The following is a 12704-nucleotide window of genomic DNA, read 5'->3' on the forward strand; positions in this document are numbered from 1 at the left end:
TGAAGAAATCAAGGCTCCTCAGAAGATGTGAGATGTTCTGGAGGCTTGTGAAGATCATTCCTCCGCTGAGGAACAGTGAAAGTAAAGCTTCTGGAAACAAATGCTCCTCAAAAGGTCCACTGAACAGCAAGTTGTAGATGAATCAAAGTGCAGATTTTGTTATACAGAGTGAAATCCAAAATTTCAAACAAAACAAAAAGACTTGACTTGACTAGACTTGGACTGATTTGACTTGACTACAGACATGAAATTATATTATGCAGCACCTAAAAATAGGCTACCATTGGAAGTTACTATTTATTTTGGGACTATTTTCAGTTGCTGTGTAATATCATATCGTATGTGGAGTGTTCCTTTAAATTAATGTTTTAGTAAATTGTGTTGCTTTTGTCATATTTATTAGGTTTAGATTTATTAGGTTTGTCATATTTATTAGTCTTTGGTTATTTTAATTGTGATGATTTTGGCTCACATTTAACAAAAACCCATCAATTCAACATATTAGAATACTTCATAAGATCAATAAAATGAAAACATATTTAGTGAATTGTTGACCTTCTGGAAAGTATATTCATTTACTGTACATGATCAGCTTGTGGCACTGCTGAGGTGTTCTGGAAGCCCAGGTTTCTTTGACATTGGCTTTCAGCTCATCTGCATTGTTTGGTCTCTTGTTTCTCATCTTCCTCTTGACAATAGCTCATAGATTCTCTCTGGGATTCAGGTCTGGTGAGTTCGCTGGCCAGTCAAGCACACCAACACCATGGTCATTTAACCAACTTTTGGTGCTTTAGCCAGTGTGGGCAGGTGCCAAATCCTGCTGTAAAATGAAATCAGCATCTTCAAAAATCTGGTCAGTAGAAGAAAGCATGAAGTGCTCCAAGATTTCTTGTTAAATGGGTGCAGTGACTTTTTTTTAAGTTTTTTTTTTTTTTTAAACGCAATGGACCAACACCAGCAGATGGCATTGCACCCCAAACCATCACAGACTATGGAAACTTAACACTGGACTTCAAGCAGCTTGGGCTATGAGCTTCTTCACCCTTCCTTCAGACTCTAGGGCCTTGGTTTCCAAATGAAATACAAAACTTGCTCTCATCTGAAAAGAGGAATTTGGACCACTGATCAACAGTCCCGTCCTTATTCTCCTTAGCTCAGGTAAGACTAGAGCTGTAATCGGGCCATAAAAGTTAGGCCCGACAGGACCCGAGCCCGACAGGTTTCGGCCCGAGCCCGACAACTACATTTTGATTGACAGCTTTTTAAAAGCCTGAACCTGTTTACAGCCCGGCATTAGTCAAATGTGTGCACACACACACCTCTTTTGCCTCTTGTCAAGAATGAGTCATTTATACGTTTTAACATAATTTATTCATAACTTACGTAGACTAGACAACTTGGAAGTTGGAATAAAGAATCTCAGCACTCTAAATAGGCAAAGGCTCACTTAGCCTATAAATAGACCAACGCACCAATAAAAACAAGTCTTTTTTAACAAATTAAATGAAGATAAATTTTAAATTAAGATGGGTATTTGGCAATAACGAAATTAAGATAAAGGCTCTGCCGGATTTGCTTCGCCACTAGCAGCTGGCATTTAACAAAAGAATAATGAAAACATTAGCGTAAATATTCCATATTATGCATTTAAGACTCAATGAATATTTAGTTATCATTTGAAAAGCCTTTACTCACAGAGATTAAGCTAAGCATGTTTTTGTGGAGGAAAATTATTGAATCCACTGTAGATGTCTTCACTGATGGTGCGTCATTATTCACTCATTATTCTCATTAGAAACATGGTCAAAACATTTCCACACCTCAGACTTTGCTTTAGTTGCTGGTGCAACCAAAACGTAATCGCCAGAGGCAAGCCTCTGCTACACCTACTCAGCATCCATTTTCGCATCTTTCTCGCGCTAATCGAAACACATCACATGACCCGGCCCGAGCCCGCGTAAGATGATATAGATTAAGCCCAAACCCAACCGAACCCGTCGGGTCCCATCGGGTCCCGTCGGGTTCGGACAAAGATCTTCAGCTCTAGGTAAGACACCTCTGACGTTGTCTGTGGTTCAGCAAAATTCCTTGGCACATCTGTGTGTGGTGGCTCTTGATGCCTTGACCCCAGCCTCAGTCCATTCCTTGTGAAGTTCACTCAAATTCTTGAATCCAGTTTGCTTGACAATCCTCATAAAGCTGCGGTTCTCTCGGTTGGTTTTGCATCTTTTTCTTCCTCACTTTTTTCCTTCCACTCAACTTTCCGTTAACATGCTTGGATACAGCACTCTGTTAACATCGAGCTTCTTTGGCAATTAATGTTTGTGTCTTACCCTCCTTGTGAAGGGTGTCAATGATTGTCTTCTGGACATCTGTCAGATCAGCAGTCTTCCCCATGATTGTGTAGCCTAGTGAACCAAACTGAGAGACCATTCTGAAGGCTCAGGAAACCTCTGCAGGTGTTTTGAGTCGATTAGTTGATTGGCATGTCTTCATATTCTAATTTGTTGAGATCATTGAATTGGTGGGTTTTTGTTAAATGTGAGCCAAAATCATCACAATTAAAAGAACCAAAGACTTAAACTACTTCAGTCTGTGTGCACTGAATTTATTTAATACACGAGTTTCACAATTTGAGTTGAATTACTGAAATAAATGAACTTTTCCACAAAATTCTATTTCATTGAGATGCACCTGTAGTTTTATCAGTCTCTACTAACGAGTTGATGAGTGGAATCAGGTGTGTTAGATAAGTAGGGCTGCTCCGATCACGATCGGCTGATCAATAATGCGCATCTCGTCAGTAAAGCCGGTTCGTTCGTAGCCGTTGTTAACTGAGAAGATGCGCAAAAAAACGCTGAACATGAACGTGGATTGCGCATCTTCTCAGTTAACAACGGCTCTGTGTAGTAACAGCTGCTCTATGTGAAATCACGCACCTGATGGAATATACCGCTGATTAGAGAACCGACTTTAACGATGAGATGCTCATTAACGATTGGCCGATCGTGATCGGAGCAGCCCTATAGATAAGGGAGACATACAAAAGGTGCAGGGCAGGGGGTCCTCCAGGACAGGTTTGGGAATCACTGTGTTAAGGTATACATAGAGGTCCCAATAAATGACATATCTCTTTTATTTTATTTCTGTGGAAGAACATGTTTAACATTTTTTTTATAAAACAATATAATCTAAAATTTTCTTCCACAAAAAAAATAAATAAAAATAAAATAAAAAACAAGTAATTCACTTTCACATTACTACCAAAAACAAAACATGTTTTAGTCCATTAGTCAGATTTCAGCCACATTCCTGGATTTTTGACCAAAAAGCCAGACTGTCCATTCTGGCCACATGGTGAATAGTTATATCCCTTAATTTTCCTGTAACAAAAAATAAATAAATAAATACTACTACTACTACTACTACTACTACTGATAAATAAATAAATAAAATGCATCTTAATCCACAATAATATTTCATTTTAATATGATATGCATATTTTATTAGATTTAACTTTTAATAATCTACATGTTATTTTAATCTAAAATATTACTGTCTGTGTTGTTTTAATATGTCAAATTTAGATATTTGTCACTGCTGAAATGTTATAAGTTTCGGGAATGATGTGATGAATTTGGTAGTAATAAAAAAAATAAAAAATAAAAACTTCTGTAGTTTCTTGACCTTGAGCCTTGCCAAACTGAATTCATATTGAGATCACAGAATGTGACTTATTAACATTAAGGCATTCTTTGTCTTTTTTAAATGGAAAGATGGAATAACCCGGAACAGTATTAATATGTTAATCTTATAGTATTGAGTTTCAAGGTAGGCCTACTATCATGGTTTTCCTTAGTGCCAGTGTACCTTGATTTTTGTTTAGCTGTGATCTTCCTCTCTCTGTATTATTCTGTAATGTCCCCTGCTCTCTCTGTCATCCCGTGTCTGTCCCGGGGTCGTCTGCGTTAGTGTAATGGGAGCATCGCAGCGTGTCACAGCGGAACATCGGTGAATGCAGCAGCAGGGCAGAGAAAGGCTTCTTCACCGCTCCACTGCCTCAGGTAGGACATTCGCTCCGGGAGGAAAATGGAATTGGCCTCAGACGTTGGAGGCTCGGGGAGAGTTGAGCGCTGGGGAGACTATCAATTTCACAGCGCCACAAAGCAGCTCTGCGGGCCTGACTGACAGACGCGTAACGAGCTGGAGCTGTGGAGAATTAGAAATGCTCACCTGTGTCCAGAAAACCAAGCGCTCGCGCTCACAATCAGACAGGTTATTCTTGGGTGTGGGGCCTTTTTCTCTCTGCTCTGCTAGAAACCTCTGTAACATCAAACCACAATGGTAATGGGTTTTATTGTCAATGGGAAGCATAGGCGCCGATACCATGGGTGCTCCGGGGCTCGAGCACCCACGGAAAATACCGAGCACCCACGGAAAATGAGCACCCATGTGTGCCAGTGCCAGACTGCCAGTAGGCTACATTTATTTAAAATTAAACATTGCAGTTGGCGCTATGAAGTGTCTGCCACACTGTGATTGGTTATGTTGTTGTCAGTGACAGTGACATAACCAGTCGCATGCATGTTCCATATCCTATCCACCAATCACAGCGTTTCTGAAAACGTACCATCACCCACTATACAGTGCCGTGCGAGTATGTAATCATTTACTGCTTTCCATAATCACTAATCATTAATCAGACTAAAATGGACAGATTTGTTATAAAAAAAGCCAAACCTATTAATATTGATATATCGACATCCACCACAAGTGCCCTCTCAGATAATAAGCTATGTGCTTTGATCTTGATGTGTTGTCTAAGTTATTCGTTCGCTATGAGACCTTGAGTAACAGCTGGTAGTCCAGAGGGAAGAGAACGCAGGTCAGTATATCACGATATACACTGTACATATTGTATAGACACACTAGGTAAGAAGTGAGCGCCACACATTGTATTTCTGTTTTTGTTAGACAGTTTAGTTAAGGTGCCGGATGCACTGAAGATTTCGGTTTATTTTCTACATTTTGCTTTGGTTAGATTAGGTTTAGATTAAGGATTGTTTTCTTATATTTTGTTCTTTCCTTTGGCGCCGCTTTCGTTCTTTTCCCATTTTATTGTTTGTTTGTTTACATTTTCACCTTGTACATAGCGCACATTATTATTGTTATTTTACTGGATCTAGTGGCTTTGGCTTTTTGTGAATAAACGTCCAGTATTTTTTCTCTTTCAAAGTTTTGTCTGTCATGTTCTTCCACCTCATTTCATACCCAGCAGTACGTTAATATGTAAATGTTACGGTACATTCCCTAGACTCCTTAAAGTTCGTAACAGGGTTTAAATGGGAACATTTTTCTGCTCAAGTATAGGCCTATATACGGTTTAAAAGAGGAAAAACTAATGGACACAAAAGTAGCCTACTTTTGGACAGAATACGAGTTCTTTGTTAAATACATAAAATAAAAAAAAATTTTTTTAGCCTATATGAATAATGGATTCGAAACCTCAAAGAAAAGCCATGCCACTATCAAAAGAAACCTCGAAACATAAATGAGGTAGACATTCCCAGAAACTCATTATTTTAGTCGCAACAATCGGTTAATGGAAACGCTGTCCTTTCGCAATAGTTTTTAATCAATATTTACAAAACATTAATTTCCCAAGAAGCTGAACGCATTAGCGGTTACGTGTCAGTTAAACTTTTCATCTCCAATCCTGTTTGTATTTTTGAGAAGTGACGCTGTTGTGTTTGTTTGTATCGGCCGCTGTCCATTAGCCTAAGGTTCTGAAATGCAATATTTTTTGAATAGCCTAGTCTATTTTTTTTTATTTTTTAAATGGCGTGCGCCCTTGAGCACCCACGGAGAAAAACATAAATCGGCGCCTATGATGGGAAGGTCATTATTATGAAATAAATGCAACATTCTAGTCTGGGAGAACAAATCCCATTCAATATATTTATAAGAATATCGATTAATAACTTAGTTACCACGTCCACACTGGCTTGTACCAGTGCAGGCAGTCGGCTCCCTCAAGAGCCGAAACAGCGTGCCTCGATCCCAGGCAGACCGCGCACAGACCGTGTATTCCCACTCATGATGAACACACATTCTGAAACGCGATCTGGATTCGCCTTTCAGATGTGTCGTCTTAGCTTTGCTCTTTGACTATTGCTTACTCTTTGAGGAGCTAATAGTGACAGACAACAATAAATAAGACTGACAAGACAGAATGACATGCACACACAGAGCGCTTGCTGAAATACGCGAAGCTGAAGCCAGCTGTGCAGATCGTGCCTTTATAGCTTCCTGGTCGCTTACGTCACCCCGCCCGTGACGTCACGCTCTTCTATAAGACAGATTGGATATGATATTCAGAGTCTCTCACGCTAAACGCGTTCCCCAAAGCGTTTTCGACGCAGCTCGAGTTCCTGAAGAGGAACAACCACCCAATAAAGCATTACAATAATCTAACCTTGAGTTCATAAATGCATGGACACCTAGGTTCCTAACTGATGAGGAAGAATTGACAGCCATCAAGTCTTAGAAAGCATTCTAGTTTATTACATGCAGAGTTTTTAGGCCCTATAATTAACACCTCTGTTTTTTTTTCAAAATTTAGTGGTAATTACTGCTCATCCAGGTTTTTATATTGACTATGCATTCTGTTAGTTTTACAAATTGTTTCACACTGAAATACGTCAGATTACATATCTGTGTTGTAAATGCTGTGTATGATTGTGGATATTAAAGAGCAAAATGAGGCAAACTTTCGTTCAGACACGGTCAACCATTTGCAGCTCATCAAATACAATCCGAGAGCATTTCTTCAGCCATTGCAGCAATTTTATTCCTAATTATTATTCTGTCCAGGCTTCCAGAAAAAGCCTGATAGGGTTCCAGCAGGGCGACTATCAGCAGAAATTAACCCGAACTCCAAACTGCTTCTGACTATCACAGGAAATAAAAAGATCAGCACTTGACATCTTATTTGAATTAGAGGCTGATTCCTGCTGCAGGGAACAGCAAGAAGTGTGAATTTTCCACACACCATCCCTGGGAAATGCACTTTTCTCATTACAGCAGTTTGGTCACAGCCGGTTTTATGACAGGAGTCCTCGATGGCGGTCGAGCGGTGTATTGTGGGTTTTCTGACCAAACGGCTCTGATCGCTGAGTGGCCACATCTGCTCCCACTGTAATGGATTTGCTTGCCGTTAAGAGGCTGTGGGTCTCGGGGGAAACGGCAAAGAGCTTAACGCCGCTCACTTTCTGCTGCTCTGGTGATTTATTTTGATTAGGCTGATGAAGTCTTCGCTGTTGCCAGCCTGGAATAATCGACACCGTGTGCCAGGAGGTCAAAGTGAACGGCACAGGCTTTATTCAGTGCTGCAGCGCTCAGGTGCAAAGAGATTCACGGCATTATTACCAAACTCACAATATTATGTGATACTTGAATCGATATGAAGGGACTGCGGCTTCACGAGTGCGATGTAGCCCATTTAACATGTATTTAACATAATATTCTATGTCAGAAACAGTATTGCAATGTGTGAACTCAATTCTGAGAGGGAGAGAGAAAGAAAGAAGTAAAAATTGCAATATGTAAAATTACTATGATGCAATTCTGAGAAGAAATAAATGTATATACATAAAAATCAACACGAAAGGTCAGAAGTGCAGCAGACGAATCAAAACTTTCACAACATCGAGATCTTAACTTGCATTGCTTACCTTACCTGTCACTTTAGATCTAACATTCAGCTCGTTGTCATGACACCCACTCCAGAAAACATGGTAACCTTCAAAAGCTAAATATAAGGATTTGTGAAAAGATTATGTGTGTTTCCATGCAGTGAACTCACTGCAGTCGCATCAGGAGCACACAAGCAGACCTTCAGCCACCTCCTCACCCATTTAGACATGTTACAGTGCTGCAAATTATAAATGGCGTCTTACTGAATAATTCATACAAAACACAAACTTCCCACATTATGCCCTCTGGAATGCATTAAATGTGACGTAACTGCAGATTTATTTCTGCTAGACAACCTGAAGGAGGGCAGGAGAGTTTTGAACACAGAGCAGATGCATTGTGGGATTTGATCACATGTGAATCATTAACCTTCATTCCAGTTACTGCTGGCCTGCTTGCTCTCTCATATCTCCATTTGCTCTCATAAGAGCCCGTCTTTCATCAGATCATTCTCCCTGTATTCTGTTTCTCTCTTGTGACATAAAACATCAGAAATCTCTGCAGGATTGGACGATACGCTCGGGAAGGCATTTACACTCACTTCACGTGGCTTCATTCACTGGGTTTCTATCAGATTCACATTTGTCTTCACAAAACTAAATGTGCTCTACTATTGCAGTGCAACATCCTGAAGATGGTTAAAAATATGAAAATGAATAGAATACATACATACAGAATAGGAATGCAATAAAAAATCAACTAAAAAAATAGATTTTTTTTAGATTGTTTCATCTTGGCATGCATACTAATTGAATAACGTGAGAGAATGCTAATGTAGTTATGGAGTAAACAAAATAAAATTAGTTTTTTTTTTACCTTTCCTTTATAAAATAATGTGCTGTTTGCATAAACCCTGAACCCCCATTACTAATATATATTTCTAATCATTATGCTGAAAAAGATATAATCAATCTATAGATCTATCAATCCATGACTTTTCTCTACTAAAATGTTACAAGGTTAAACGTGAGTGCAAAAATATCCGCCAGCAGCCCTAACTAGCAAATATAACCACACCACACTAACTATAATGACTGCCATTATTGTTGTGCTTTGTACAGTAACAGAAATAAATAAAATGCATAACTTTTCTCTTTCAGAAATGCTTTGAGTCAACTCCATTAAATCCAAAATGTAAAAGGGTTGAAGGTCAGTGTAAAAATGTCATTAATAGCTTTAACTAAAAAATATAGCCACACCACATTACTTATGGGGGGGGGGGGGGTGTCTACAAAGTAATCAATTAATAAAAAAAAAAGAAATACGTAAATAAATAAACAATAAAAACCACTGCGATGTTTTCCCACAACAGAGTTGAAGTATTGGAGGATTCATCCCCGTTGATGGACGTCGTCTCACATGAGGGAAGGAAGGAAACGCGTTTGCATAACACTTACATTTTTTAATAGAATTCATTTATAACAAAAGGAACTTGTGTCAGCAATGTACAGAAGGACGGCTTCTCGTACAGATGTGTCTTTTCACCAATGTCATCTAAGTATTAAAAAATAAAAAGCACTCCATTCATTCAGAAAAAAAAATAAACAAACAAAACAATAATAATAATTAAATCAAAACAGTTTACATTTACAACTAATCAGAGGTAATTTCATGATTCTTTTTTTAACAAGCCATTTTTTCTTTACAATTGAATTGAATTAATTTCAGTCTATGCATCCAGATGTGAGAGAAACACCACATGTATGTTTGCGCTCGTGACGCTTCAGTCTTTCAACGGGGAAGAAGTGACACTTCAAAATCACCTGCTAAAGATGCTTTTATTTTTTTCCGCAACCAATTTGCTTTTCCATTCTCTTAATCTTTTTTTTTTTTTTCCTCTCTTATTACTTGGGTAGTCTCTTTCCTGTGTTATTTACATACACACCAAGTGAAGTCTGAAGGAGATTCGTACAGTCGAGTTCAAGTAAAATCCGTAATGGGTGCGGAATCAGTAGGGCAGTGCATAGAGATAAAGAGATACAAAGTGCAATTCTTCTTACTCGCTCCCACTGCAGTTGAACTCATGCATATCAAATTAGATCCAGAACAGGGAAAGAAAAGCCGTCATGGAGCACATTGAAGCGCTGAACACTAGGTGGCGCTGACAGTTACACAACGACTGCCTGTTGCTCGACATATGATGATAAAAACATCCAAAATCAACAATTTGAAAGAGTCAAAACAATAAAACATTTCATCTAATTGAAACAAGAAAGGGGGGAAAAAAGCATCTGGAATGCACATCCACAAAGCCAGTGAGTTTCAAGTGTCGAATCATAATATTCTAGTCGTGAAATTTGCATGTTAAAATACTTAGTATCTTCTCAGCAAGAGCTTTGCAGGTTTTTCAGGGTCTTTCGTTTATTTTGCCGTTTCATTTCCACCATTTTTCACCACTGATAACTGGAAACGACGGGAAATTTGATGCTAAAGCTTGGTCTTAAAAAGACAGAATGAATTTGTCTCGCTGCTGTTGGGGAATTAATATAGAATAACATAACAGAAATGACTTAACAGTATCAGGCCTGGCGGTTAACGTGCGCTTTCTTTCTTTGTCGTACCCTTGTCGTATTTATTTTTTCCGAGCCAAATTAAGGCCACAGAAAATTAAACAGTAATGATGGAATTACGTATTTGCATATATAATTTCATAGAATATAAATCCGTACGCATGGGAAATCAATCAATAACTACTCGTATATGAACTACTTAAACTATACACGTCGTTAAATGGATATCGTAGAAAAGAACAGGCATAAATATAAGGCACTCTAAATGCAAAAGAATGAACACGTGGACGTCTTTGTACCTGTGGCCTAACAGATGCACGACGATGACCTTTGACCCATGAGCACATGAACACGACGACGATCGCCCCGCCCTCGTTAAACCAACGCGAATCGAACCCTCCGGCCGTAAAACTTCTAGTTATTGCACAAGAAAAGATGCGTGTCCATCCGTCCAGCTGATGTGCATTCCAGCGGAAAACCCACCATCATTCCCATATATTATATCATCTATATATCTATATTTTGTGAATATACATTTCGATGTTATATAAATAAAGAATTTATTAATCTCTCTCTCTCTCTGCTCATGGAAGAACTGAGATATCTTCTAACCTTTATACTCTGCCCACCCCATGATTCAGCGTGTGTTTCAAACTAAACGCCACAAACCACCAGCAAAACGATGAACGAAGGAGGGTACATGGGTGCCGACATCAGAAAAAAACCCCATGAGAAATATTGTCAGTCTACTCTGATTTCTGTCACAACAGAGAGGAAAACACCACAGACGTGAAACAAAAGCTGGTATGCGTTATCAGTGTGGTTTCTCTGTACGTCTAAACAAACGATCGGCATGTTGTAGTTATTACTTCAGCTCTGTTTAGTCTTCTTTGATGATGATGATGATGATGGTGGTCGTGATGAAGTCTCCTCTCTTCATCAGTGATGTATCTCCTCGTATTGATTGTGGAACAAAACAAATTCTCTTAACACCGTGTCTCGAGCTCCCCATCTCACAGCGTCTGAGTTCGTTGACTCCTTTATGATTCATGAATCCTCGAAGCAGCGATTATTCCGCCCTTCCGCAGTCTAGATTCACCTGTCTGAAATTATTATTATTATCATTATTACTATTTATTTATTCATCATTTACTTTTTGAAAATCAGATCAGGGTGATTTTTCTTGGTCCACCTGGATATTTGTCTTTTTATTGTCGTTTGTAAGTATTTCTAGGTTTACGTTGCACATCCAACATGGAATCGAAGAGTTTAAGTTCTTTTCACAAGCAGGTATTTATGGCTCAGAAGAATTAAATGACCGCTGGATGTCCGATGGCCGATCCGTCTCCCTGACATTGTGATGAAGATCTTATGTTGCATAGTGGTCGAAGCTCCCGAGATACTCCAACCCAGCTCTGTAACAAAACTGGTACTGATCCTGAGAGACAGAGACAGAGAGACGGGTCAGATCTGTGCCAAACATTCAGTCAGATCAGATGTATGTGTTCATTTATATTAAACCTGCACAACTAGTCATCTAGATGTTTTAATTGAGATTTAATGCATGTTGGACATTATTCAGAAAGGTAACAGGGTTGACAGTAACAGCCTGTTTCAATTCAATGCTGATACAACCTTTCTACAGGTAAACTTTTTAATTGAGAACCATTTACTATACAAAGTAATGGTAGCAGGGTTGACATTTGAAGATCTCCCCTTAGTTAAAAACGTATTTGCAGATAATATAATATGAATAAAATGAACTAAAATGCCACTTAAAGGGTTAGTTCATCCAAAAAGAAAAATTATGTCATTAATGACTCACCCTCATGTCGTTCCAAACCCGTGAGACCTCCATTCATCTTCGGGACACAGTTTAAGATATTTTAGATTTAGTCCGAGAGCTCTCAGTCCCTCCATTTAAACTGGACATGGACAGTATACCATATACACAGTTTCAATGGAGGGACTGAGAGCTCTCGGACTAAATATAAAATATCTTAAACTGTGTTCTGAAGATAAACAGAGGTCTTACGGGTTTGGAACGACTTGAGGGTGAGTCATTAATGACATAATTTATCTTTTTTGGGTAACCCTTTAAGTGACTTACCTAACTAACCCTTTAAGTGACTTAAAGAAAGACACTTTCATGACTGTTTCGAAACATACTTATGAACACTTTGAAAGAAGGTGGGCACATGGGTGCAGGACGTCAGAAAAAAAAAATAATGTACAGGTGCTGGTCATATAATTAGAATATTATCAAAAAGTTGATTTATTTCACTAATTCCATTCAAAAAGTGAAACTTTTATATTATATTCATTCATTACACACAGACTGATATATTTCAAATATTTATTTCTTTTAATGTTGATGATTATAACTGAGAACTAAGGAAAATCCCAAATTCAGTTTCTCAGAAAATTAGAATATTGTGA

At 38.5% G+C, this 12704-nt stretch overlaps 1 protein-coding gene across 34 annotated transcripts in view; it reads right to left on the reverse strand.

The window, feature by feature from the left end:
• Positions 1-9136: 9136 nt before the first annotated feature.
• Positions 9137-12704, reverse strand: part of LOC132127777 (receptor-type tyrosine-protein phosphatase delta-like) — a 394068-nt gene continuing 390500 nt past the window's right edge. For all 34 annotated transcript variants that reach the window (XM_059540138.1, XM_059540149.1, XM_059540057.1 and 31 more), the window contains one exon: positions 9137-11703. In XM_059540138.1, the coding sequence (XP_059396121.1) occupies positions 11635-11703 (69 nt within the window). In that variant the 3' untranslated portion in view covers positions 9137-11634. The remainder of the gene's footprint in view (positions 11704-12704) is intronic.

This window comes from Carassius carassius, chromosome 3 (assembly GCF_963082965.1).
Source record: "Carassius carassius chromosome 3, fCarCar2.1, whole genome shotgun sequence".
NCBI classification, from domain to species: Eukaryota; Metazoa; Chordata; class Actinopteri; order Cypriniformes; family Cyprinidae; genus Carassius; species Carassius carassius.